The sequence below is a fragment of the Lepisosteus oculatus genome, chromosome 10 (genome assembly GCF_040954835.1).
Source record: "Lepisosteus oculatus isolate fLepOcu1 chromosome 10, fLepOcu1.hap2, whole genome shotgun sequence".
NCBI classification, from domain to species: Eukaryota; Metazoa; Chordata; class Actinopteri; order Semionotiformes; family Lepisosteidae; genus Lepisosteus; species Lepisosteus oculatus.
In genome coordinates, this window is record NC_090705.1 from 1,039,291 (window position 1) to 1,067,196 (window position 27,906).

Genomic DNA, 27,906 nt, shown 5'->3' on the forward strand with positions numbered 1-27,906 from the left:
TGAGCAGACCCAGCTCAGCTTCCGAGACCTGACGAGGCTGGGCTTCCAAATAAAAACACTGTTGCTTTTCATGACTTGGTCATGCGTTCCTTAATGTAATCACTGCAGTGCTTCAGTGTGCTTGCTGTCGCCTAAAACCAGTGAACCTTCTTGTCAAGGTTCAAGTCTGTTGGATGTAAACAGAATGTCCCCTTCCCAGCGTTTTTGCTTGGTGGCCGTTGCAGCTTTGTAAGCAGGACTGTCCACAGTTCTCAGGTGCAGATCTCGGGGTGCAGATCTCGGGGTGCAGATCTCGGGGTGCAGATCTCGGGGTGCAGATCTCGGGGTGCAGATCTCGGGGTGCAGTTCTCAGGGTGCAGATCTCGGGGTGCAGATCTCGGGGTGCAGATCTCAGGACTGCACTCGTGACACTCTGAAAAGCAGCTGTATGTGAAGCTGCTTGTCCTGCTGTGGGCTGCAGCGAGCCAGAGCCCATTCCAGGGGCCCGGGGTGTGAGCTGTGAGCGAGGACACACTGCCGATCCCCTGCTGGAAAAGTCCCGAGAGAAAGGGGGCCAAGCAGGCCGTGTCTCTGGGAGGGGGGACACCAGAGCCTTCGGCAAGAGCCCACGCGAGCACGAGGACAGCATGCAGAGCCCGAGATTGAACCCGGGGCCTGGAGCCGTGAGGCAGCTGTGCTGAGCACCACACCGCTGGGCAGGCAGGGAGAGACCTTCACAGCGCTTTAACTGCTTTAAAGACCCAGGAGTCTGGATTCTCCGCAGCACAGTGTATTTACAGATCTGGAGAAATATTTGAACAGGCTTTGCCTTTGTTTCCATTTAAATTCTGGCTGAACTCATTTAAGTTCCTGATCAAAAGTGCCGCCCCTTTTATTGAGCCATGCTGTTCTCTGTGTTTGCTCTCAGGTATACATAGCAACCTTTGCAATATCAGGATACGCATCCAGTTACTACCGAGCGGGAAGCAAGCCCTTCAACCCCGTGCTGGGAGAGACGTACGAGTGCGACAGGCCCGACAGAGGCTTCCAGTTCATCGCAGAGCAGGTACCTCCTTCCCACGCACAGCCTGCATGCTGGATGCTCCATTCCAGAGAAAGGCATGGAAACCGGGGAGAGACACGCTGGAGAACATTCACTGATGTTGCCTAGACTGGTTCTGTGTGATGGTCTCAACTTCACTCTCTGCAAGCTGCAGCATGCCTGGTGTGGCTGCGCTGCGTTTGGCACTGTCCTGTTTCAGATTGGTGAGCAACAGCAGAGCTGTCCAGTCCTGGTCCTGGAGCAGGTTTTCCAAGTCTGTTTGAAGCAGCTGGGAGAAGCTGATCAACTGGTCTTATTTAGCCAGTAGCAGTCTGATGGAACTGCATTGGCCTGTAGTGTAATAATAAGATCTACATAATCTGTCATCAGCTCTGATTTCCTTCATTGGTAGAAGGTATTCCACTTTTGCAGTGGGGAAAATACTGTAGGTTTCCTGCATGTACTGAAATATTGCAATTAGTGCACTGAGCTAGTGTGTTTTAAATTAGATACACAGTAGTTGTATTATTATCATATTACAGTAGGTTAAATTAAGTTTTTAATTATTGCTGAGGTTGTACCCTCTGTCCCGAGCCTGCAGAAACACTGTGTGCAGTGAATGTGTCTGTGACAGGCTGTAATTGTACTGTTGCTCATTTCTGTCTTAGGTCAGTCATCACCCACCTATTTCAGCATGTCATGCTGAATCGAAAAACTTTGTCTTTTGGCAAGGTAAGTGAAAATTGTTCTTTCCACCGCTCTACGTCTTAAGGACATTTGTAGTATAAGAATTAGTCAAATGTCAAGAACGTCAGCTTGTGCACAACGTTAGTCAGTTGTGTATCCCGTCAAATTTAGAAATAAAGTTTTCTAAACAAAAATGCTCTGTAAGACATGAAACCGGCCCAGCGGGGACCAGGCTCAAAAACAAGCGTGTGAAATTCCAGTTCAGGGAGCGGTGCTGAGCTCGGCTGGGTTCTGCTTTCTCATTTCAGACATGAGATGGAAAAACAAATTCTGGGGAAAGTCCATGGAGATCGTTCCTGTTGGGACAACACACGTGATGCTGCCAGCGTAAGTCCCAGTCCAGGCCGGGCCGGATGGCCTTGGGCCCCAGCACCGCAGCACTTTGCAGATTCTTTCACCAGCACCAGACCATAAAAAGACACATTCTCAATTCACAACTTCACTGTTGTGACATAAAAATAGGTTCCCATCTTTAAACTCTGCTTGCGACACTTTAGATTAATTATCATTTAAAGGGTTGTGGGAGTCTGGGACACGACTCCCAGCCGTGTGGATGAAGCTGATATTCTGGATCCTTTTAAGAAAGGATCTCTGGAGGAGATCTTGGGATCAATTAGCTAACGACCAGACCAGAAGGGCCACATGGTTCCTCTCGTGACCTTTCTTACAGTAGGTCTTCCAGTAGACATTATTATATACGGGAGCACCTTTAAAAGAGCACACTGCTACGTCAATGTCTCTGTCGTCCTGCTGCCTGGAGCTGTGGTAAATGTGGCCACAGGACTGTGAGACAGACAGGACTGGAGAACGTATCTCAACAGGCGCCCAGCCTCGGCAGCAGGCACGGCCTTCCGAGCCCGGCCCCATGCTCAGCTCAAGCAAGACCGTTCCAGGAATAAATTGTGCCGTTACTGATTTGAAACTCAGGATGGCGCTCGTGTTCCTGAAGTACACCCGCAGTGATGTGGATTTTGCATCGCTGCCATTTTGTGTGCGTCTGGGCTCCCAGGGGCTGTTTTTACACAGACAGTGGAGGAGCGTCGTGAAAGTTCCTCAGTGCCTCTCGGCAATAACAGCCCTTCTGGTTAATTATTCATCAGGCAGAGGAGGCTCTTTTGCTGGCTGCTGATTCTCCTGCTGCGCCTCTTCTCTCGCAGGCCTGGATACATTATAGATGAGCCAGGGAGCTGGTATTGATAAAGCAGAGGCACGGCTCCGCCATTCCTGCCTCCCGCCTCCCTCGCTTCCCTTCTGAATCACCCCCGCCTGTCCGCGGGTCGTCACCTGGGCCTCCCTGTCAGAGCTCAGCCTCAGGACCCCCCACAGGGGCGGCCGCTGAAACTGTGCGATTCGCAAGACAGAAAGAGTTGAATGCATGCCGTCAGGGGAGGGTTTACCCTGGACTGCGTCCTGGCTCTGCTGAGACGGGCACTGGGTCTGAACTCTTCATCAGGCACTTTCCAGAGCGGAATGGCACGGTGTGGGTTAAACTTCTCTGTGCCCGACTGTCCTTTCCTACTGTAGGTTCGGAGACCACTACGAGTGGAATAAAGTGACGTCGTGCATCCACAACATCCTGAGCGGGCAGCGCTGGATAGAGCACTACGGGGAGATCTCCATCAAGAACAGCAGCAGCCACGCCTGCCAGTGCAAAGTCACCTTCGTCAAGGTAGGAGCCGCCCTCCCGCGCGCCACAGGCCCAGCCGCGCGGGCCCAGCGCTCTCGGGCCGCAGCCCACCAGCTGGCACTGAGAGGGCGCTTGCGGTCTCCGCCGCAGGTGCAGGCAGCCCTCGGCTTAGGAGCGGAATTCCTTCTAAGAAAACCGTTTCTTAAGGTTGAAAATCTGTAAAAGTCCAGAATGAAGTTTTGAATCGGGTACATGTTTGCGGACCTCACTGTAGAGAAAATTTATAAACCAGTAATTCGCAAATTGAGGGGTGCCAGTATGAAGGGTTAGTATCACCCAGACCCCCAGACTCTCAGACTCCTAGACTCCTAGACTCTCAGACTCCTAGCCATCAAACCCCCAGATTCCCAGACTTCCAAACCCGCAGACCCCCAGACTCCCAGAGCCCCAGATTTTGCAGATTTTGTCCATTATATCCAAAGTGTGTTACTCTGATGGTTTACTGAATGTTGTGTGGCGTGAGCCTTCATACCACCATCTGCTGGACAATACCAAATGCTGCATTGGTGAAGCCTGAGATAATCCTGTTTCATTTTACAATTTAGAGTAGACTTAATTAATGTAGAAGAATGTTCTTGCTCATTTTAATTTTTTACTTCTTCTGTCTCAGTCTAAATCATTATTCCGACATGATTTTGCTGCTGTCCGTTCTTTCTGCCGCTGGCTTGCAGGCTAAGTACTGGAACTCCTGCGTGAATGAAGTCGAGGGCACAGTTACAGACCACAGGGGCAAGGCGGTGCGCAGGCTGTTCGGGAAGTGGAATGAGGCGGTGTACTCCGGCGACCCGCCCAGCACCACGTGCGTCTGGAGGACAAGTGAGTGTCTGCTGGGATACAGCTGTACGTCCTGCCCGCTGTGAACTTCCATTAGCTCAGTGGTTCCCAATCCTGGAGCCCTCCGTCACACAGTCAGACCCTTCATTGACTTAATAATAAGACTGATTTGAGCTGTTTGTTCCCAGCTCTTATAATGTTGGAACTTTAGCCGTTGTATTTCAGAAGTGAAATACTGACACATCCCAGACTTGTGGCAGGAAACAAACTGCAAGTATTCCAAAGCCACAGACAGCTGTTACTTTTATAAGAGTTCATTAGCGTGACATATCTGCCTCCATTGCATACACAGTACATTATACGTGTCTAGAAAAGAACACCTTTCAGGTTTATGGTGCATTTTAAGAGTAGGATAGAATTACAATTCACACATTTCCAGCCCTCTCAGCATTGTCCAAGAGCAAGAGCTCATACATATTTGTTCCCATAATATATATAACAGGTCCCGGTGTAATGTCTGATTCTCTTTTTTTTATGTCTGTTTTAAGATCCAATGCCTGATGATTATGAGCAGTACTATGGATTCACTAAATTTTCCATGGAGCTGAATGAACTCGAATCTGCGACAAAATTGCTCCTACCACCCACTGACACCCGACTGAGATTAGACCAAAGGTGAGAATCTTTGACGACAGCAGGCCTGGGCCAGAGCTCACAGTCCAGGGACACAGTAAACTCACTTTGCTGCATACTTTACTGGGTGAGCTGTACACAGCTCTCTGCATGGCCTTCACTGTGGCTGTCAGTGTTCACTTCATGTGCGTGCTTCAACTACAGTCTGCTTGTAACTGAAGAGGGGTCATCTCACTGCCTCCTGCACTATGAGGGACTGCACTCTCTGCCTTGCTGTGCGTTAAGATTGCAGTAATTTACCAAACAAGGATCAGCACTCAGCCTTCATTACTCTGAAAAAAGTAATAGAACTCAAGAAAGGAGAACACTTGAATGCATGAGTCAACCTGCAGTAAATGCAGTCCTGTCTGCAGGTGGCGCTGTTGGTGCTTTGTCCTTGTGGACTGACCATGCCTCTGGTTTTGTGTGAGACATGATGTGAGGATAGATGGAATTAGAACACAGAGTTAGGCGAATTTTTGAAAGAAATAAAAACCGCATCACATATTCTTGCAGCTCTACAATCTGTGGAGACCTCCTCTCCTGCTGTATGAGGATGTTGACAGATCAGAGATCCGCAGCACAATTAGTCTTAACAGCATTTCCTCAATGTCTTAATGAATGAGGCCCTCCTGCCAGTGAATTAGAGGCACTCAGCCCCACCGGAGGAGAACTCCTCATCTCCCAGCAGGCCCGTGCCCTTGGGAAGCACACATTCCGACAAGCACCTGTTTTCACAACACTTTCAGTACAAACAGCTCTCGTCCCACTGCAGCGTCCCTTTCCTGGCGCTGCTCAGTCGTTTCGGACGGTGAAATGAGATCCATTGTTCTCAGCCCAGAAGCTTTTTTTTCTGCATTTCATTCTCTCTTTTTGATTGATAGAAAATTATATTTCAGTGTCGTCCCCTGATCAGTTAAGGCTTTATTTTTCCTGACAAAGACAGCAGCTTAAAAGAGAGGAATGAAGGGTGAAAAAGCTCTTGTGTATGTGTGTTTGTAAAGTTATTTAGGCTGTACTATATTTCCTATTTTTTAATTTTTTATATTCATATATATATGTGAAGAAATGTCTTATTAGCATCTAGGAAGTATTTCAGAAGAAATACAAGCCCTTTTTCAAGTGCTTCAGAGCACCTGGCTCGTTATAAACTGTGGTAGGAAAAGTGCTTGGGCTTCATTTCGTCGGATTGCTTGAATGGGTACAGAGTAACAGCTTCTCTCTGCTGCTTCACAGTGCATATAAACAGGCTGCATAAGATAAGAAACGTGATGCTGCTGAAGGTGCTGTGTGTGTTGATGTTCAGTAACACATCACATTGTCTGCAACAACTCTTAAAAGTGCATGAGGTGCCACTGTAGCTTCCACATGGCAGGCTTACTAAACGCCAGTGCTCCAGAAGAGCACAGTGGGGTGCTTTGACATGCCTTTGCATCCTCATCATCAAGGCTCAAGCAGAGGAGGCAGGAAGTAATCTTTTCTTTTAGGCCCCTGCTCAGTAACAGCTCCTACAGAATATAGTCCGCAGCCCAGTGGGCGCCTGCAAACCATTATGTTCCCGAATCACAAAGTTCCCTGCCGAAGAAGGAAATAAACACTTTGTGTCTTTGAAGATAAAGGAGATGGTTCCTTAAAACCCCTGTAAGTGGGAAGGCGGAGAGTTTCCGTTTTTATTGCTGCCCGCCAAAATGTGCTTCCCGTTATCCGGGTTCCCTGATTCCCGGAGGGCCGGCGAGAGCCAGGCTCGGCCCTTCGTTCCCGCGGTAACAGACCCGTGCCTGTCGCAGGCTGCTGGAGGAGGGGAACGTGGAGGCCGCCGAGGTGCAGAAGCAGCGGATCGAGCAGCTCCAGAGGGACCGGCGCCGGGTCCTGGAGGAGAACAGCATGTGTCACCAGCCCCGGTTCTTCCGGTGAGCAGAGCCGCCCCGCGTCCTCACTGCTCCTCAGGGCTCTCCGTGTTGCGCTGCAGCGCTGAAGGACGCTGCTGCACTCCAGCCTGGTGCGATTTTCTGTTTTTTAATTTTGCAGGAAATCCAGTGACGATACGTGGGTGAGCAACAAGACCTACTGGGAGCTGAGGAGAGATCCAGGCTTTGCCAACCTGGATAACCCTGTGCTCTGGTGAGCCGGCCACCGGCCTTTCCCAGCCCTGGTCGCGGACAGCCCCTGCGTCCTCTGGGCTTCAGCCCAGCCCTCCACCCGTTACAGGAGCCTAACTGAACCCGCCGAGGGGTTTTAATTGGGGTCCGCGTTCAGGGCACAAACGAGCCCCCCCAAAACATAGAGTGAGTGAAGAAGTCTTGGTTTCACATAGCTGCTCCCCTATAGCTTTCTAAATATCTCTGACTGTTTATCAGTCACCGCTGTGCAGACAGAGCTGGGAGTGACACTGGTACAGTCTCCTCAGCACTGCGGAGGCCCCTCGGTTAAAATCAACACAGTCCTTAACAGGGTGAGCCTGAAGGAGTGGGACAGAGCTCAAGATCTGAAACAGTTTTAAAATGACAACAGGCGCTTCAGCTGAAGAGCTCGAGGAGCCCAGCGAGTGAAATTCAGCAGGAATGAAAACCAGACACGGATCAGGACTGGGAAACACTGCTCTCCGCTGACAAATATCCACGTCTGCTGTTCACACGTCGTCTCTTTCCGTCTCTGTTCGTCTTGCTGCTGTCATACAGCTAAATGCCTTATTATGCAGTGCTTGGAAAAGACACATAGCCTTCTTTATGCACACAAAGATATTTTGAATGTAGACAAAATATGCAAACGTGGTCGTGTTTGAAGGGTATTTTGCTCCGCATGGCTCTGCCTGTGTTTAGCCCAGAGAGACTGGCCTGGGTGCGCCCTGTGCTTCCACACCTCTTTCACCTGGGCAGACTCCGCAGTGGCCTCATCAGCAAAGACCGGGAGTTCGTGGGTTTCTTGAAAAGCTGTTCCTGGTGATGTGCTACTGTCTTAATCCTCTGACATTTTCTACCTCCAAAACGTAACGGAAAACTGCATTGAAAAAATGCAGAAACTCTCCAGTTGCCTTATATGTTAGATATATTGTTTTTACCACCAATGCTAAACTTTAATTTACATTTATTTAAATGTAATAGATTTGAATATTCGTGTATATACGCATATACAGTATATATACTAAGCGTGTGTATATACTGTAAAAAAGGTACATATGGAGTCTTGCCTGCCTCTCCTGGAAAATGTAGTGTCAGATCTAAGACACTAATTCTAACAGGCCAGTCAGAGCTGCAGTCTGAATTTCTTGTGTGAGTGTCCAAAGGTGCAAACGTGGCATCTTTAAAAAAATATGTTAATATTTTTAAAATATGTTAATGGGAAGAGTGGCAATATGCTAATTTAAAATGTGTTGTGACACTGTAGAGAGAGAAACGTTGTGACGCTTGTTTTGTAGAGGGGGCAGTGGAGACTTTTGGTTTGCCTGATGTGAAGAGCCTACTGCCCTGCTGTCACACTGCTACTAAACTTCCCAAATTCCCCCCCCACACCTCCCAGTGGCCATGTGTATTTTCTCCTGGTGCCCTGGTCTCCTCCCACCTCATACAGTCATACATACAATATAGCGCCTCTGTATTTTCACACTTATGCGTGTGTAGCCTGCAGTAGACCTGTGGCCCTGCCTTGTGCCCACTGTCCGAATCGCATACCGCCTGCACATTCACAGAGCAGCGCGTGTGCTGTTCCTGCACGTGTGCGCAGAAGGACCTGGAGGCTTCAACATCTTGCGTGCAGTCTGCCGGTCGGACAACCAGACTTGCCAAAGAAAATTCTTTCCAACGCTTGTGCTTCCGTGTCAGTAAAGCACACAGTGGCAGCACACGAGAAAGGCGCTCTGGGCTCCTGTGGAGAGAGGAGACGTGGGCATGCAGGGTGCACTGTAGCCACTACCACAGCCACTGCTTGGTTTGCCTGGGTGAGAGACTCCGGGTCGTCTTTTAGATTAGCGGTGGTCTGGAGAGACGTTTGAACAATGACAGGCATATTAAAACAGAATAGTCATGGATAATGTGGCTACATGTTTCGAAATCTGCAGTTGAATTAAGACATTACAGGTGAGCACTAGGTGAGCACCAAGTGGAAGTCCTTACAGATCCAAAGAAAAGCAATGTTGGTGCTGAAGCCCAACATCTCTGAAAGGTGGAAAAATTCTAGGTTCAATAAAGCACAGTCTGGGGGATAGCTAAGGTATCATGATGATTCTAGGAGCAATTTAATTTCATTTTGGAGGAATGGAGAACAAAGGGACACATTCGTCTGTCTGACAGCTGGGCTAGAGGGTAACGCTGGCAAGCTCCACTTTTCCTTTAAGCACGTTGTAAGATTGTTTTCCACATTTCTCACTTTAAATATCTCGTGCTGTTGACACAGAAATGGGCTTAATAAAATATTTTAACTGCAATGAGGGGTTTGCTGCTTTTTATTATTAAAATAAAGAAATGTACAGTATGCAGTTAAAGACATGGGGCAGGGAAGGGTCAAATGATGGCACTTGCAGTACCAGTTGGACGGGGGTACCATCACTGTAGCTGCCTTGGCCCATGTGCTAGAGACAGTGTGGGGCTGAGTGGGGAAAACTGGGTGCAGTGCGAACTGCCTCTGTGTGGGAGGCAGTGACCTGGGGCTCCTGCAATGGACAAAGAAGGACTGGGGAGATGGCAGAGACAGAACAAGGCTGGGGTAGATTGGCTGTTCAAGCAGAAATGGAGAGAGAGGAGGGGACAGAGGAGAACGAAGAAGAAGAGAAAAAGACCTAAGGAGGATAAACTGCTGTGTGGGCAGCTCCTGCAGCTGCTCGGAGATCCTGGGGGGCTTGCTTTCATCAGGAGGCCCGAAAGAGAAACACAGGCAGGCGGTACGCTGGGCGCAGAGCTGCTGTGTTTTGAGTGAAGCATGAGGCTGAAGAGACGAGAGACTCCGATCCTGGATGAACGAGGTGAAGGTAAGGTCTCTGCAACGGTGAGCACAGGACTGGTCCATCTGTGACAGAGTGAGGCACACCGCGCTGGGAGGATGTGTGCCGAAAGAGAGGGACACACTGTGGAAACGTCCCAGGTGTGAGAGTTACAAACGCAGTCGATTGGAAGTGCAAGATTAGGATAGTTTTTCTTGAAAACTTGTAAATATTGTTACACTTGTTAAAGATGCTGCTCTGCTGTTGTGACCATTGGAAAGAAAACTCTAGTACAGGCCATACAAGTGGGTACTCTCCAGGCCATCACTGTAAAGGAGAATTTGTTCCCCAAAGATTTATCTGACTAAAAGATTTAAGAAAAAAAGTCACTCAACCCTTGTCTGTGACACTGGGACAATCATGTCTCCAATCACGATGCTGGAGCTTCAGAGTTTCTTCTGTAGAGCTTGATAATCTGTCTTCTTCGACTCTTGCTGGTACTGCTTTGTCTTTATTTCATTCCTGCGGGGGATAGAGGCTGTGCTCATGGTCTGCTGGCTGTCCTTCTCTGAACCTTAAAGCCACGTTGTCACGATTATAGTTCCCCATCCTTAAGGGTGCTCCAGCCCTTTCACTTTAGACTTCATTCTGTGCACCTGATCCCTTATACCCAGCCCACCTTAAAAACCAGGCGCTGACGCTCATCCTGGCTCTGCATCTGGTTTCCGCACCGTGCGAGTCCGGGACCTGGAAGCACCTGGTCCCGTTAAGGTTTTAACCTCTGTTCCTGTTCCTAGTCCGCCGGTTCCGACCCGGTTCATGGTTTTTAATTCCTTGTTTTGATGGATCTCCTGGCTTTGGACTTACTCTCGTATTTTTGGATACTCTCTAAGGATTACTCTCTTGGATTGTTTGCCTCGGCCACACCTCCCCCGTGCACCAGCGCACTTTGGACACGCCCCCCTGTCTTCAGCCCCGTATCCCTGCATGACGTTTCCCCGGTGTTTCCCCACTTCTTCGGATTGTGTCGTCCGCATAGGGTCCGGAAAGAACTGTTTGTTACACACGTGAGACCAATGTTGTCCCATCACATCTGCATTCATTTCAGCTCTGCAGTTTTCTTATTTCAAGAGTGAAAACTTTCATTGAATTAACTCCCCATTAGAATAAATAGATTCTGTAAATATTTTTTTTAAATGGTTTATGCGTGTTACCCAAGAACTAACATTTTTATAATTTTTTTTATGTTAATATTCTGCGTCATGTATATAAACATGTTCTGATAAGTTTTAGATAATTGTAAATTGGTGTTGTGCCCCGCATGACAACAAAGTTGTAGTAAAACTTCATAACTGTCTGAAAAGCACTGTAGCCTTAGTGTAAAAAATAAATCAAAAACTAATATATAGAGTAAGCCAGAATTTTTGGATATCGTACACCATTCCTCTCTTACTTCAGACGTAAGTCTATCAGTACATATGACTGCAGTCTGCGGTCTGTCAGAAGGGAGGGGCGTTTACTGCCAAGGCAGCCAGAGCTGATAAGCTCAGCTGAAACTGCACACCCAGATAGTGTGAGGCCACCTTTTGCTTGTGTATAGAGGGCGTTGCTTCTGAACCCTATTATTGCAATGCAGGTCAAGAAGAAACCCCAGCACAGACAAGACCCTGGTGCCGTGAAGCTCTTGTGTGTCATGGTCCCACAGCGGCACAGCTGGTCACCTGCCAGTAGGGGGCAGTGCTGCCGGGGACTGGGGTGCCCCGGTTCACAGCTGCTGAAACACCCGGGATTCATGGTGTTATCCCAACCTAGCGGGAGACCTTAATCCTCTTCGACAGGGTCACTCAGTTTTCAGCTCATGTATATCCAGAACAGACTCACTGGCAAAGCTCAGTAACTTGCCATAGACAGATCTTACATGGACCAGAGGAGAAGAGTATGGTGGTGTCAAATTGATTCTTATATATTCATTTGAATAACTTTCTAAATTGAGATTATTTGTTGCAGAGGCATGGAAAAACCTGTCTGGGATAAGTTTATCTACAGGATTGAAGTGCATTATTCTCATTTCTAGTGTTATTGTGTTGAAGTATGAATTTGTAACACAGGTACAGTATAAGAATGCCTTTTCTGCTGCCATTCTGCTGCCATTTGAGTCTCATGCTGATATTGGTAGTAGCATTCCTGTTTGGAAAAAAATAGAAACATCCTTATAAAACTCTTGTTTTGAGACGCCACCCAGTCACTAGTTAGCATGATGCAATTTTCTGTAAGATGTAGTCCTTCTGGAGCTATTTTAAGGAGTATAAATTGCTCTCAGCCACAGGTTATTTGCAGCTCTGGACACTGTAGTACACAGCCTCCTTCCTCTGCAGTATCGCTGCTCATCAGAGAAATTCCTTATCTCAGCTCAGAACAGTCGCTGCCTTTACCACAGGCCACATTATTGTCCCCGGAGTATTGACTGGCTTCATATTAATATACAGTATAGTCAGTAATTCCAGAATCACAAGTAATGTGGCAGCAGACAGACCTACAGTACAGTGCCTCTTATAAACAAAAGTTCACCTGTGAAAAGTGTATTCTGTAAAAACAAAGTACTCCAAGGCTTAAAAAACAGAAGTTTGTAATTGTAAATATTTCATGCAAACATTGGTAGGATAATTATTCAGAGATGGTAATTTCCAAACACAAACAAAAACACAGTAATAGATGTACCTCTCACTGAGGAACAGTAATTTAGTTTACTTCTGTGGGTGGAGTTAACTGTCCGTTCCTGTACTCAGCAGGGCGTGAGTATCCACGATTGTCAGTGCAGTATGAGTACAGGCAGGCTGGGGGGTGGGGGGTGCTTTTAATCAGGACTTGTCTCATTAGGAATCTATTCCTCTTCCTCACGCTGGAGTCTTAGGACTCTTAAATCTTGAGGTGGTTCAGCTGAAAAGTGTTTCAGATTTGAACAGGACTGACAGTGATGGAGACAACCTGCTGGCAATGGGCAAGTGGACTGTGGAGTAGTGGTCAGGGCTTGGGGGTCACAGCTGGAAGGTTGCTGGTTCAAATCCCGTCTGGGGCACTGCTGCTGGAAACTCAAGCAAGGTGCTTTGCTCAGGTTGCCCCTTACTGTACCCAGCTCTCTTAATAGTAGAACAAGTAGAAGTCCCTGTGGATAAAGCTTTTAGTCAAACAATGTAGTAATACTTGCTTTTGGAGGAAACAAGTGTCTTAAAAAAAATCATCAGTATGTGATGGTGTGAAGCATAGAAAGAGCTTTCGGATAAGAGATCTAGATCTGTGTTTGCCATGCCCTTTGATACTTTGAGACACAGACCAAGTGACATCATCTGTGGCTCCTAAGCCAGGAAATAAGCTTGACATCATTCCCATTGCTCGCTGGGAAATGTAGTTTTCTCTGCCCTGCTCCCACGGGACGACAACAAACTTTAGCAACCAGGGCTACAGAGAGTGAGGTCTTCCTAGCACTCTTGTCCCTGAACTCACTTCCTCTATATCCCCATTCTGTCACAATAACGGCAAAAATGTCTTTCAACTTTAACTTCCCTCTGGAATACAGAATATTGCAGCCATTGTATCTTAATTACATCATCACAGTTATCCCAGCCTTGACCTCACAGTCATTCAGAAACAGCAGGGTGTTTGAGTTGAGGAAGTGCTACACAGAGGGATCTGGCACTGGACACACAGTGAGAAAATATGCCTTCAGGTGTTCGTCAGGTGAATCTTATATCTTTATGACATTAATAAAACCATTAAAACGCAGCACTGACGTACTAGTAGTGTGAAAGAAGACAAACTCCTGATCCAGCTTTGAGGAGTACAATTGCTCCACCTTTCATCACAATGGCACCATTGCCCAGTGACCTACCATAGCCATGGATCTAATACTCAGCGAGACCAGAGATCAGCCACGATCTGAAGGCTCCCCTGCTAGAGCAGAATGAACAAAGGCCTCCAGAGCAGTCGAACCCGTGGCTGGGCAGAGAATGTCACCTGTACGAGAATGGCAACCTTGGATTAACAAGTTCCACACACCCACACTTCCAGAAACATTTTTAGAATTCTCTGAATTTATCAAAACTTTTTCCGAAGTGTCAGAAAGCTTGAAGTGTGGTCTTCTGAGCCTCAGGTCAGCTCTTGGCCTTGTCACACAGAGGGGTCAGGCTGAGGTCAATGAGGACATGTGTTAATGCTTCCCTTCCATTGTAATATCCAAGTGCACTATGGCTTTTTCCCAGCAGGGGGCACATTACCCACCTTTCCTGACAGCCTGGAAAGTCTCACTGGGGCCTGGAAGGCTTGTAGGGTCCCACTCTACAGCAGGGGGGTCACACTCACACAGTGCAGGCAGCAGTATGCTCTGACTTTTGTTCCACATTATCTCTCAATTAATTATACGCCTGTATACTACTTCTCTTCTGACCTGCTATTTGTTAAGGGTGCTGGTGCTGTACCTGTTTTAAGTTGTGTCTGAGACACAAGCTGTACAGAGTCACAGACAGCACACAGAGACACAGACAGTACACTGTTCTGGAAATCTATTTGTCAAGGAAGCCACAAGAAAGAGTTCTCACCTGAGTAAGGTCTTTATTGCAATATTAGGAGCCCTGCTGTCACTCTGCAGAGTGCGTCAGAGACTCAACTCGTTACAGGCAGTACAGGGTTTTATAAATGTTGTAATGCAAGGGAAAGTACAGCACTTTGTCCCTTCTAGTACTACTCCTTTCCTTAGGACAAAACAGATAACATCATAGAAACGAAAGAAGCTTAGCAGTTACCCTCGGCTAATTTAGTCATCTAGACAGTACGTACTGTGTTTACAAACTTGTTTATCCTTGTTAAACATCCTAAACATCCTTGTTAGATATTTTCCTAAAGCTCTTTACATTTTAAGAATCAATTCACTTTTTAGATTTCCATTTCAACACAGACACAGACAGCACACTAGGACACAGACAGACCCAGACAGACACAGACACACAGGCATTTCCAAAGGCTCTCAGGCACACTACTGGTGTTGAGCACTAACAGGGCAACAGAGGGGTCTCTGTACAGTACACAGGAGAGTCCGGCTGGCAGGGCAGTGGAGTCTGCTCTGTGCTGATGCCTCCACACAGCTCGAGTCAAGTATTTCACTCTCCAGTGTGAGTGTTCTCCCGCCACTCACGTCTCAGCAGCGCAATCTGCACACCCCTGAACACCTCTCAGTCTGCTCCCAGGTAGGGGTGCCCTCGCCTGCGCTGATGGAGGTTAACAGGGTAGTCACAAAGCTTGCGCAGCCTTCAAAGGGGCTTTTGAACGGTCTTCAATATTGTCTGAACAGTACAGTTTCTTTTCTGTGTCATACAGAGGGATATAAACCCACGTTTCTATTTGTTTTTTTCAAGCTGGAAAACGTGCAGACCCAACAAGTCTGTTCTTGTCCCAACATAAGGATTTAATTTTCCTTTTTTTTTTTAACAGTCTTCGCCGGGGCTGGCCCGCGGAGAGCGGAGAAAGCCCCGCCCACGGCTGGCCGAAGACGCGCTGATTGACAGGGCGGCTGTCCAGTGAGGCTGGCGGGGGGGGGCGGGGCTCGGGGCCCGGTTTAAGAGCGACTTGACGGGACCCTCCCGGCACGACTCTCGCTGCTGCTGCTGCACCGGAGGAGCGAGGCGTCGGGCTCGGCAATCGCGGTGAGTTTTGTGTGTTTTCCCGGCTTTGGTCGGGAGTAACTCGTGGTCTGCGGCTCGTTTGCCAGTGTTTGGGGAAGAGCGGGCGGCGCTGGAGCCGGAGGCCCGCCCTGCTGCATCTTCACCCCCGGGGCAGGGAAACGGAGCCTGCAGGCGTGCTGCCGGGGAGGCGGTGGGTCCAGCATCGCCGCAGCCCGGCTCAGGGCCGTCCGCGGTTTGCACCGGGTGGGCCGGGTGCGGCTTGTCCAGATGAGCGCAGTCCCGAGCGGGACCCCGGGGCGCCGCGCAGGGCCAGTGCAGAAGGGGGCGCCTCCTCTTTGCCCACCGGCGGCGTGTTTCTGTCTGTTGCGCCGCTGTGGCTCCGGTGAGCCCTCGCTGGAGCCCGCGTGTGACTTCGGCTGCCCCGGTTGTGAATTTTAGCTGCACCGCTGAGGTATGTCATGCAAAATCTGTTTCCTTGGGACATGTAGAGATGTAGCACTAAGTGCTGCTTTACTTGACGTGTCGCCTGCAGTTGCAGCTGTGAAGTCTCTCTCTCGACTGCAGCTTTAATGAAGTACCTTCTGTACAGAAGGGGTCCTGGACAGCTCCCAGTACCTACACTGCGTGTAGCTTCAGTCTGAAAGCCTACTCGTTAATACTGTATAGAAAACAGAACCGGAACTGGGAGTGGGGGTGGAGGAAAACGAGCCTGCTCGTTATGTGACCATCTGGAATGAAGTGTTTGTACTGTGTTGGGTGTATCTGAATTGGACTCGTTAGACTAAAGGCATCAGTAAAGAGACACCTCCCGGCGCTGTAGTACCGACAGCAGCTGTGATCCCTCGGATTGCGCTGTGCTGTGAGGGTCCTGATGGCTCACCTGTGTTTGAGAAAGTACCGAGGCTGGCTCCGAAGAAGACCGTGCAAGTCAGAGCCAGAAAACCTCAGGTTTTCCTTCAATCTTCAATCCTTCGGAAAGTGACCCTGAAATCTCTCTGAGAGAAGGTCTGTCAGAGCGCCGATCTGGCGGAGCCGGAGAGGGAGTCCTGGAGTCGTGTGGGGAGTCTTCAGGAGAGCCGGACGGTTGCCTTGCTCCGGCGCCCCTCCCCGTCTCTCGATCGTGCGCCGGCACCAGATCCGGCCAGGCTTCGCTCCTCGCTGGTTCCTGGAGTTGGACTAAGAAACGTCAACTTTCTTAGATGGGTTTTTGTTGTTGTTGATGATTTCTCGCAGAGTCTCCCGACTCTGGTTAACAGTGGGAAGACGCTGGCAGCCCTGTGTCGCTGCCTCTGTGGCTGTGGCCTCCTCGCGCGGACCGTCTCTTCCACGTCAGCCTGGCGCTGGGGAGGACTGGACTGTAAAACTCAGGCCTGGTGTTTACAGTAGGTTATTCCCAGTCTGGAAACCCCCCTGCCCACCCAGACGATCGGCAGACCTCCCGGACTGTAAACACTGTTGCTCATTATCAAGACACCCAGCCAACAAGTCTGCCTGCAGTTAACGTCCAGTGGGGTTTTTATTACAAGCTTTCCGTGGGCCTCGATTAGGATGTGAACTAGGCTGCAGAGCTTGAGGCCCTGAAACACTGCTGTGCTCTCCTGAGGTCCTGGCCTGCTGGGGTGAGCTCTTCTCTTTCACGTGCTGCTCGTCGAACCCCTGTCTGTGGGCCTGGCCTTCGCCACGCGGCTCCCACCTGCCAGCACCTCGGCTCCGAGGGAAACGCCACCTGATCTGCACATGAATTAAACACGCAGCTGGCTTGCACCTGCTGCTTCTAGTGTGAGGTTGAAATATTCATGTTAATTGAAGTGATCTTGTGAACGCCAGGGGTACTTTATTCCAGAAAAGGAAACTGAAGTCCTTCCCACGCCGGGATCTTCAGTGGCGTAGAGGGCCCGAGCTGTGCTCTTCATGTGTCATTGTGAAAGGCTGGGCTCCACCAGGCATGCGCCTGGGAGGGACTGGGCCGCACACCGTCCACAGCTGCTTGGGGGGAAAAGCCCGTCTGTTAGGGTTCGAGTTCAGGATGTTCGCTCATGAGAGGAGGACGTTGGTAACCTTGGTGTTCATTGGGAATTATTAGAAACGTGCTGTATGTCTTTAGGAATACTTTCCGCAAAAGGAGAAATGTGATTCTTCTTTCGCAGTTCTTCAAAATGGTGGTTACGGTTGTCTTAAGCCAGTGTTAATCTGTCGGCCCTTCAGATATCAAAATGGTCATGCGGCCTCTCCCATCTTGCCTTGGGGTATTTTACCTCTGTGCCGGGCTCCGCGTCGAGCCTGTGTCTCTGTCCAGGTGTGCTGCTGCCTGGGGTGTCGGAGTGGCCACCTCACTGAGGGGAGGAGGAGAGCTGTCAGTCCTGTTGCCGGGCTGGGCTGTGTCACGGGGAGCTCACAGGTCACAGGTCACAGGGACGAAGTCTCAGGGATGGAATCGAACCCCACTGCTGGCCAAGTCCGTGTCCAGTTTCTCGCTTCTGGAGAGGAGTGGAGCAGTCCGATTGTTTTGTCTGCTCAGGGCAGGATTTCTGCCACTGGTCTTGCGGTGTCTATTTGACTTTCTCGCACGAGGTGTTTTGCTCACCGTCTCTCTCTCTCTCTCTACGGTGACTCCTGGAGTCGGCACCGCGAGGTGTCCGGGTGGCTGATGAGGGTGTTCTCTCTCCCCGCCAGGCGCGCGTGTCCCTGGAGATGTTTGCGAAAGCCACCAGTCGCTTTGTGAAGCAGATCGACTCGGGCGGCTGCCTGATTCCCGTGTCCTGCCTGAACGACTCGGACAAGCTGCAGCCCCTGGCCCTGCTGGTGAAGCGCCGGAGGTTCTGGCTCTGGCAGAAGACGAAGTACATCTCTTCCGACTTCACCCTGGGCGACGTGCTGCATGGAGACCAGCCCCTCGAGCCCGGTACTCTTCCCCGTGACCCTCCACTCGTGCGTCACGCCTGTGTGTGTGCGCGTGTAGACGTGCACCAAGCTGCTGTCAGTGCTGAGACACAGCGCGAAGTGGGGAGGTTGGGATTGGGCCGTTTTTTTAACCAGTAACATAAGTGGGGAGCATCAGTTAAAATAACGGCTTGTCTTCGCGTTCGTCTGCTGTGTTTGTGGAAATGTTGAGCCATGGGTAGAAAACGGGAAACTTCCAATTCCAAAACCGGGAGGGTTAGGATTCGCTGCCCATTGTCGGTTCTTGTCTTCTGTCCCTTCCAGTCGTCGTGGAGTCGGATTTCCTCACGTACGAGGGCACCTTCGGGGACAGTGTGGCGGGGAAGGTGGAGACGTCGGTGGGGCAGCTCGGCCTCAACGTGGAGGGCAAGGGCTCGACCAAGCTGCAGTCCAGCTTCGGCAGCCTGCGGAAGCAGGAGGTGGACGTGCATCACCTGCTCCAGCACTCGGAGGGCAGGTGAGCGCCGGTCCGGCGGGGCGAGAGGGGCAGGTGAGGGCGGTCCGGTCCGGCGGGGCGAGAGGGGCAGGTGAGGGCCGGTCCGGCGGGGCGAGAGGGGCAGTTGAGGGCCGGTCCAGCGGGGCGAGAGGGGCAGGTGAGGGCGGTCCGGGCCGGTCCGGCGGGGCGAGAGGGGCAGGTGAGGGCAGGTGAGGGCCGGTCTGGCGGGGCGAGAGGGGCAGGGCACCCTAGTTTTTCATGTTTTTCATGGGATCGGATCTTGTGTTTCCGATCCCAGCTCTTCCTCGGTGTTTAGTGCACAGCCCTCTTCCTCCTGGGTAGAAAACCTGGGTAAAAATCGTATGCTATTTGTGATTCATATGATTTTCATTAATCTCTCTACATGCCCATCACACTTATTAGATATTCTCTTCATTGATCACCATGCACTGGAGCGTTACAGGGTTACAGTATGCCTCTTCCGGTGATAGCGCCTCTCTTCAGTCCTGTTTCAGCTGGCCAGCTCTGGTCCTCTGTTACAACTGTGCTGCAGTGCGCTGGCTGAGAAACGTCTTCTTTGGCGTGATTTGCCTCAGTTTTGGTGATGTCATGTTTCTAGAGTATTTCTCAACGGTGCGTCTGAAAGGAGAGAAGTCTTTGGCCGTGGTTGCCTGCACATCCTTCCCTATTCCCCCATTCCTAATAGCCGCACTCTAGTCTGGGAGTCTGGGAATCCCCGCTTTGTCGTTGAACAAACGTATATATTCTTGTAGAACTGATTCAGCATATTTTCAGAACGCTTTCTTAGAAGAAGGAAAGAAAATGCTCAACACTCGACACTTGGATAAATGACAGGATTGGCAGAGTATTCCCCTGCCTGCGGTAAAATGGTGCAACGGTAATAATATCAATCATTCTGTACACGTTTAAGAAGTGTAATTAAAAGGAACAAATGGGTAGCTGTGGAGCAGGGGTTGTGGATCTGTACCTGTAACCTGCAACTGAGAGGTTGTGGGTTCGAGTTCCAGGTGAGACACCGTCTCTGGCCAGGCGCCTTACCCAAACTGGTTGAGTAAAGCACATGTGTGCCCGCGCGAGTGCTGGCCCAGTCAGTAAACGAATGTGCAGCCTGCCCATTCCAACATGACGTGTGCCGCAGCGGGGGTCTCCTCCTCACGCAGGGTCCTGAACATGGAGCACAGCCTGGTGCAGCAGTCGCGGGGCCGGAGGGGCGAGGTGTTCTGCCTGCTCAAGGAGAAGGTCTTCACCACGCAGACGTGCTCCATCGCCGAGCAGGTCCAGGAGCAGGAGAGCTGCGGGGGGCGGCTGAGCTTCGCACCCCGGAGGATCCAGGCACGAGCGGGGCGAGGGCTGCGGGGGCGGGTGCATTCCCTTTCGTTCTCCAGCGTCCCACTCTGTGCCCTGGCTGTTGTAACACGTCTGCTGCAGCTTTTCAAGGGCTCTTACCCCATTCAGCTGCTCGAGATGTTTTCCTGAGAAGTTGGCGTTTCAGTGTAAAAATACGAGTGAATTTCCTGTCTTGTCCTTGGTACTCCCATGTGAGGGAGTCTGAATCTCTTTCTCTGCTGCTGCTTATTTCAGCAGACGCATGCCTGCACTTGCGCGAACTCGGCCATTATCGTATTATTTTACTCCCCAGTTGTGGGTAATCCCCACTGTCCTGGCTACACTCCACTCTGAATGTGTACGTTCCGACCTCACTCAATTCCTCCTTAATTCATCTGGAGAGAGTGTTTCTCTCTCCTCCCCGTGGTCCGCTGTGCAGTTGGGGATGATGAAGCACCTTGGGGTCCTTTGGGATGAAACCCTCTGTATAAAACCAAGGAATTATCATTAAAACGCTCTGTGGTGGTAGGTGACGGCTCACACAGCTCCACACCATGCTGACGCAGTCTGGTTTTCTGTCTGCCAGGTCTCGGTGAATGAGAATGGTAGCCTCCAGCTGGACAGCAACGTCATCCTGGAGATCCCCCCCAAGACCACTCTCGCTTATAGCATCATAGAGCTCGATGTGAAACTGAACGGGGAGTACGGTGAGCAAGCCGTAGTCCGGCGCTCTCTTCCATCTGGAGCTGTGCAGGGCGGGGAGGGGCGGAGCCCAGCTCAGGGGAGGGTCTGAGCCCAGCGCCCCTCGGCAGCAGGGCGGGGAGGGTCTCGGAGCCCAGCGCCCCTCGGCAGCAGGGCGGGGAGGGTCTCGGAGCCCAGCGCCCCTCGGCAGCAGGGCGGTGAGGGTCTCGGAGCCCAGCGCCCCTCGGCAGCAGGGCGGGGAGGGTCTGAGCCCAGCGCCCCTCGGCAGCAGGGCGGGGAGGGTCTGAGCCCAGCGCCCCTCGGCAGCAGGGCGGGGAGGGTCTCGGAGCCCAGCTCAGGGGAGGGTCTCGGAGCCCAGCGCCCCTCGGCAGCAGGGCGGGGAGGGTCTGAGCCCAGCGCCCCTCGGCAGCAGGGCGGGGAGGGTCTCGGAGCCCAGCTCAGGGGAGGGTCTCGGAGCCCAGCGCCCCTCGGCAGCAGGGCGGGCAGGGTCTGAGCCCAGCGCCCCTCGGCAGCAGGGCGGGGAGGGTCTCGGAGCCCAGCGCCCCTCGGCAGCAGGGCAGGGAGGGTCTGAGCCCAGCGCCCCTCGGCAGCAGGGCGGGCAGGGTCTGAGCCCAGTGTGCGCAGGGTTGTCTTGTGTGAATAGCGAGGGGGGTTCCTGTGAGATGAGTGTGCTCCTTCTCTCTTGCTGTGGCAGAGCTCTGCCTGCTGCCGGACACCCACGGCGGGTTCGAAGTGGACGGAGTGAAGAGGCTGCCGCTGTACAACATGGTGTCCGTGGTGGACGGCCTGACTGACCGCTGGCCTGGCTCTGCGGGGGCTGTCCCGAGCGAGGCTCCACTGACCGTTCTGAGGAAAGGTTGGTCACACTTACCTCTGCATCATCCTGCGGTGCAGCTGTGCGCTGTTCTCGCACGGCCAGGCCCCAGTGTTGTTGTGTGTCTTGAGTGAGCGTGAAGAATCCAAACTGCCTGTGACACTGGGGACTGTCCCACAGGTATCCGAGATACACTACCCACCCAGAGCCGCTCTTCGTGTGTTAGAGAAGGATTAAAGTTAAAATATGTTGATTGGATTCTTTTCCTTTGCTATCCTGAACCTGAAATGGTTCAGGTGCACAAAACTCTCTTAACGGGCCACACAGATAGGCGAGTGGCCTCCATCTGTGTGCCCCGGTGGGTCACGTGAATTAGGAACAAGTTATATTTACATACGTTTTTGTCTGGTTTATTTAAAATGATGTTGGCAGCTATTTTACAGTTTGTGTAAGAAGTTATCATTTATTTAGCAGATGCCTACATCTAAGGCAACTTACACGGGTTAAACTGTGCACTACAGAAAAATATTCACTGTGGCAAAATAATTAGAAAACAGATTATTTCTCTTTCAAAGGACAGAGTTGCCACTTGGACTTGGCAATTATCAAAATCAGTTTTTCTCCACAAGAGTGGGCCTTCAGCTGAGCGCTGAACAGAATGCTCTGTTGTGGTGAAGATGGTTTTTCTTTAACGGTTCCATTTGCAGAGTGTGATTTGAAATAAGTACCAAGGTCCTAGTTACTTTCAGGTTTAGCTGCTGCACTTTGCCTTGGATGAATGTGAAAATTCCCTGACAAGTAATTGCTGGATGTCCTTCCTCACCTTTTTGCACAGGTGGTTGAGGTTCAGCCTTTCTAGAGCCATGAGAGTTTTATTTGTAATTGAACATCAACTCCCCAGACGACATGCACTTGTTTCCCAGGGGGTGGGGCCAGCGCCTGCCCTGCATCGTCCCCTGAGCCGTGTGCAGAAGCCTGTGTCAGCAGTTTGCTTAGCAGGGTCTGACTTGGCTGCACTGGTCCCCTCTGCGTGTGTCCACTCACTCAAGCCCAGCTTGGCACAGTGGCACGCCTCAAAACTGCTCTGCACAACTCGGCAGCTCTCTGTGCCCTCAGTCGACAGCGCTCACTGTTCCATATGTTGTGTTGGTTCTGGTACTTCAATAAGTAGGGAGGCATATATGTAGAAATAAAAACATTTATGAAAAAAGATGCCAGACATACACCAGTGCAATTTAATGCCTTGTTTATTATGGACCTTGATTTTGTGAGCAAAATGTCCAGAAAATAAGATGCAGAACCATCCTGCTTTTGTGTACCAGAAAATGTCAAGTTCAAAATCAGCCTGCAGTGCCAGAGCATAGTGCAGAATCATTCCTTGACGTTTAAGATGATCATGAGTTGAAACTTGTCTTTTTAAGTAGTCCGTAAGTATGGAACTGCGTACAGTATAAACACACACTTGCATACAGTACATACATATAGTCTGGTCTGAGGTGAGGAGACACCCAGAGCTTGGCAGTGTGTCTGTTTTCTGGTCCAGCAGAGCAGTGAATATACTGTATACACGTGTATGTAGGCTCAAAGTCCACACTTCACATGTATTTTTTCCTCATGCGGTGCTCTCAGTTCTGAGAATTCCACTTCCTGCTCAGTGTCTCATATTTTTAGCTTGTAGGATTGCGTTTCCTGAGGTCTGGTTTTGAGAGAAAGCCTCCCTGACACGGCTCTTTTAAAATGCACTGACTTCTGCCACCATCAAAACTGCTTCACAAAGAAATGGCAACGAGTCTCTAACGCTCTTGCAGACTGGTTCCTGGCTCCAGAGCTTTGGCCTCAGTTCGGGCCTTGGTGCTTTGCCTCTTGATCAAAATCTGGCCTGAAATGTCTTTGCATTCTTCAGGGAATGTAGGGTTTTGTCTCCTGTTTTGCATTCGATTCTTTGCATTGGGTTCGAGTAGAGAATTTGAAGAATTTCTAAGAAGTGATACTTCTGCAAGGCTTTGGGCCAGCATGTGGCCTAGTCCTGGGGCAGGAGTGATGTCCCCGCAGAGCCCCACCAGCAGTAAGGTACTGCGAGGAACAGGCCAAGTGAACACCACGCTTCAGGCTCCTGCCTGTGTGCCGGTCAGTCAGGCTCCATCCCTGCAGCTCGGAGGATCCGAAGTGAAAGAGCTGTGCCGGTTGTTTCTTGTAGACTTGGAGGCGCTGAGCGCGCTGTTCCGGGTGTTCGTGGAGCTGCCGGCGGCGCGGCGCTCGGCCTTGTTCCGGGCCGTGAGCGAGGTCCTGGCGGAGAAGGAGGTGGTGTCCGTGGTGGGGAGCGCGGTAAGGACAGCAAAGACGGTAAAGACAGCGCGGTAAGGACTTGGGAGGCAGTGTCCTCAGCTCAGAGCCGGGGCTGGCGGTGGCCCGGTTCCTGAGACAGTCTGACAGACAGCCCAGACTGCTTCATACGGGAGTCATCTGGGCCGGCTCTGGGTGGGGGTGTGGCTGGGGAGTCCTCAGAGTCTACTAGATTCTCTATGGAACAGGCCGTACCGGCCCTGTATTGGTCTGACATGGAGAAAGCTGCAGTGCAGGCTTGTAACTTGTGTATTCAGATGGTATGAAGCTGAGAGAGGTTTGGTGGAGGAAATTGCAGAATGTGTGCCAAACAACTAAACCTCGGGGGGTGAGAAGACCTCGGATTTATGACCTTTGTTGGCATTCGTTTGGCAAAATAACCCGCACACAGTAAGACCCAGGTGATTCCCGGCACTGCGAGTGTAACAGGCCTCCAGGGGTGTCTGACGTTACTCCTGCTCTCTCTGTCTCTCTGTCTCTCTGTCTCTCTGTCTCTCTGTCTCTCTGTCTCTCTGTCTCTCTGTCTCTCTGTCTCTCTGTCTCAGCTCGAGCAGCTGTGCCGAGGGGAGCAGCCCGCGCTGGCAGACCTGGCGGAGCTGCAGCCTTCCCAGAGACGGACAGCCCAAGCCCTGCTGGCAGAGATGGGGCACGAGGAGGGGGAGGAGACGGGCGCCCAGCCAGCCCCCCGTCTCCTCTCCGCCACTCACGCGCTGCTCAGCGCGGCCGACGGTGAGACTGCGTCATGGCAGGGGATCGCCGAGGGAGCAGTCCGTCCGCTCACGAACGGGGGGGGGCTGGGTTACTGGCGTCACTGCCAGGGGAGTGTGGTCCTTTTACCAGCTACAATCTACTCGACTGTCATTTTAGGAAGCTCATCCGCAGCTTAATGACAGAATCCTGTAATGTTTTGAAGGTCGTGTTTAAATGAATGTGTGAATAAGTATTAAACATCATTAATTCTCACTATTGTTCTTTTCAGAGATGCCTGATGCTGGTCTAGCGGCGCTGAGCTGCTGCTGTAACCCCGAGACCCTGCTGGCTGTGGAGTGCTTGGTGGGTATTATGACTAATCCAGAGCCTTGACACTTGCAGCCATTCAGACTGCTAGAGCAGTGCAGGTGAAGTACTGTGCAAAAGCAGTTTCTCGCCTGGGAATTGAACCCACAGCCTCCTGGGTGTGAGTCCAGGACCCTGAGCACTGCTCCACGCTGGTGCCCTGTCCCGCTGGGTCCGTGTAGATGGAGAGTTTATTCCTGAGCACTTCAGTGCCGGGAGGCGAGCGAAACCCCACCTGCCCCAGGAAGGAAGTGCAGGCGTGTCGTGGTCCGGCACCGCCATGCCTCCTCCCTGGCTCATTCCTCGAGACCGAGGGGGCTGCGGCCGAGTTTCACATGCTTTCTATTCGTCAGCGTGTTTCATCACTATTGGAGTCTGAGAGGACTCGAATCCCCCCCGACAGGCTTGTTTAGTGTAGTGCTCCTGGGAGAGAAGCCGCAGGGTCAGTTAGAGCAGGCTGGTCACAGCTCGAGGGCCACGGTGCGGGACTCTGACTGAGCGTCTTCCTTCTCTCCGCTGCTCTGCCAGCTCCGCAGCTTCCTGAGCGGAGGGGAGGCCTGCCTGGGCGACGGGGCCTTGTCCGCCCTGACCGACGAGGAGACCCTCCGGACCGTCGAGCTGCTGTTCTCCTCCTGCAGCATCGCCCTCCAGAGGGGGCCGGCGGCGCTCGTGGCCTCGACCGGGCAGCAGCCGGGCTTCCTGCCTTTGGCCCTGAGCGCCGCCGTGACGGGCCTGGCTGCCCTGGGCGCGGAGCGCGGCTGAGCGCCGGGCTGCTCCAGGTGCGATCAGCTCAGCTGCGCGGGGGTCCCGAGACCCACTGGCTGCCCGACGAGAGCCGGCTCCTTCTCGCTGCTGAAACTCGCAGTGCTGACGGGGAGAGTGCCGGCACAAACAGAGCCCTCTGCTGGGCTGGTGTCATATTGCAGCAACACCAGAATCACCTTCCTTTTCTAACAGCTTGTCTTTTGAAGCCGCTTCGTGTGTCCTGTGAAATAAGTTTGCAGCAGTTCAAGACTCTTCTTACACGAACAGAGAGCACAAGACAGCACTTTTATTTTCTTTCCTAACTGCTTTACTCCCTCTCCTTAGAATTGCACCTTTTATTGTTTAAGCAAGCGTGTTTTTTTTTTAAAAAAGCTTCAGTTTCTATTGACGTGACAAGGCATATCCCAGTATCATTCAGCAGTGTGAAAGCGTCCTGTACAGCGTTGCTGGGGGGAATTACACTTCGATTAGTCTTCCCTGCGATCTCTAGATGGGCTGTGGCTGCCCAGAATGTCTTCTAGCAGAGCTGTACGGGGGGAGGGTGTGTTTGCACAATTATTCCGTAGGTTTCTCTGTAAACCCAGTCTCTTATCGTGCGGCGTTCTGTTGCGAGACGGTGTTCGTGTTGAGTGTAAAAGGTTGAGAGAGTCTTTTCAGAGACACGCACAGCTCTGCGAGTCTGGGAAGTACAGAGACGAGGGAACGTTGTGTTGTTTGCGAGAGGTACAGTACTGGTGGCTTCTGGAAGGTGCACATGTATTGGTGTGGGGAAATTACTTCAAACAAATGTGATCCAAGCACAACATTTTAAAGTGAATTTTCAAACGATATTCCTTCTTCTGTCATTGCGAAGAATTGGAGTGAGAATTGTGGTGTATTTGATCTGTCGGAGCGACAGTCTTCTAAGACGTGTAAGTATGTTTTATGAAGAAATATGCTGCCACATGTACTTGTCTTGAGCAAACGTCAAAACAAAACCAGCATTCGTGACTTTTTATATTTTATATTTTTATAGACTATTATATTTCTGTAAGTGCATCATCGTTTTTAAAATATTCTAAAGATTTTTTAAATGTTTATTAAGGATATTTTAATGCAAAGAAAATTTAATCTCTAATAATCTAATCTTATTGCCTGCTTTCCAATATTTTTATTGCAACTGACAATTTATGTATACATTTATCTGGATTTAATTGACTTAATTTAATTAAGTTGATAAAGTAAGCCTCACTTTTAATTTCAATTAGAGGATGTGAATGTTTAAACTTCTGTAAGGAGTTGAAAACTGTTTTGTTGTTGAAACATTTGTCTTTAAAAACAAAATGCATGTTGTGCCCTTCAGGCTTGTTACAGATATGGGCTACCAAACCCCAAGCAAGCATGAACTGTAACAGTTCAGCCTCAGCTAATAGGTATGTTTAGACATTTCTTCTCTGTAAATTCTTCTATGTAAGTTATATGTATTAATACATGTAGTTAGTAATATGCTGTTTTTTAAAACTTTATAAAAATGTATTTTTTAAACAAAAAAAGACATGCTCAGTCTTTATCCTGAAAATGATCTTCATATGATTGTAAGAGCACAAGCCACAGGACTGCGAGAGGAATAGGTTGGACAACAGTGTCATTAGGGAGATCATTTAACTTTAGCCCATGCTGGCCCGGTGTCAGTGTGTATTTCTAAGTATTTTAATACAGAAAACGCAAACACCTGCTCTATCTGCCAGAGAGAGCATGGGACCCGTATTGTCCTCGTCAGTCTGCAAAAGGATAATGATCATCTGAAGAGGCTGTGTGTTCTCGCTTGGTTTCTCTAACCAGTTATTCAGCATTTATAGTGTACGCGGACTGCAGCTCTGCTCCTGACCAACTATTAATAAACCCTGTACTAACACCCCCTTTATGTATAGTGTATTATTTAACCTCTATTGCGGTCTCATTGGGCTTGAAGCTGGGATGGGCAGTTTGCTTGCTGCTTGTACAAGCATGTTTGTCTCAGACCTACAGAGAATAAAATG

At 50.6% G+C, this 27,906-nt stretch overlaps 2 protein-coding genes across 4 annotated transcripts in view; both read left to right on the forward strand.

The window, feature by feature from the left end:
• The window catches only part of LOC102683670 (oxysterol-binding protein-related protein 3), a 58,812-nt gene extending 49,491 nt beyond the window's left edge, over window positions 1–9,321 (forward strand). The window contains exons 15-22 of the mRNA XM_069194711.1: window positions 908–1,045; window positions 1,690–1,753; window positions 2,017–2,095; window positions 3,293–3,437; window positions 4,127–4,271; window positions 4,778–4,904; window positions 6,689–6,811; window positions 6,930–9,321. Of these exons, the coding sequence (XP_069050812.1) occupies window positions 908–1,045; window positions 1,690–1,753; window positions 2,017–2,095; window positions 3,293–3,437; window positions 4,127–4,271; window positions 4,778–4,904; window positions 6,689–6,811; window positions 6,930–7,026 (918 nt within the window). The 3' untranslated portion in view covers window positions 7,027–9,321. The remainder of the gene's footprint in view (window positions 1–907; window positions 1,046–1,689; window positions 1,754–2,016; window positions 2,096–3,292; window positions 3,438–4,126; window positions 4,272–4,777; window positions 4,905–6,688; window positions 6,812–6,929) is intronic.
• A 6,083-nt stretch (window positions 9,322–15,404) lies between these two features.
• Window positions 15,405–27,784, forward strand: LOC107078655 (gasdermin-E-like). Of its 3 annotated transcripts, XM_069194719.1 has the most exons (11): window positions 15,405–15,506; window positions 17,782–18,056; window positions 18,159–18,387; window positions 18,690–18,882; window positions 20,043–20,214; window positions 20,795–20,915; window positions 21,605–21,766; window positions 23,922–24,049; window positions 24,613–24,796; window positions 25,047–25,120; window positions 25,652–27,784. In XM_069194719.1, exons 3-11 carry the CDS (start codon window positions 18,177–18,179, stop codon window positions 25,883–25,885), a joined length of 1,479 nt encoding a protein of 492 aa, XP_069050820.1. In that variant the 5' UTR covers window positions 15,405–15,506; window positions 17,782–18,056; window positions 18,159–18,176; the 3' UTR covers window positions 25,886–27,784. The 3 variants fall into 3 exon arrangements, 2 of the variants coding, with proteins under 2 accessions (XP_069050820.1, XP_069050819.1); XR_011190568.1 differs by lacking the exon at window positions 17,782–18,056 and having other exon boundaries at window positions 23,922–24,081; window positions 25,652–25,742; XM_069194718.1 differs by lacking the exon at window positions 17,782–18,056.
• Window positions 27,785–27,906: the final 122 nt, after the last annotated feature.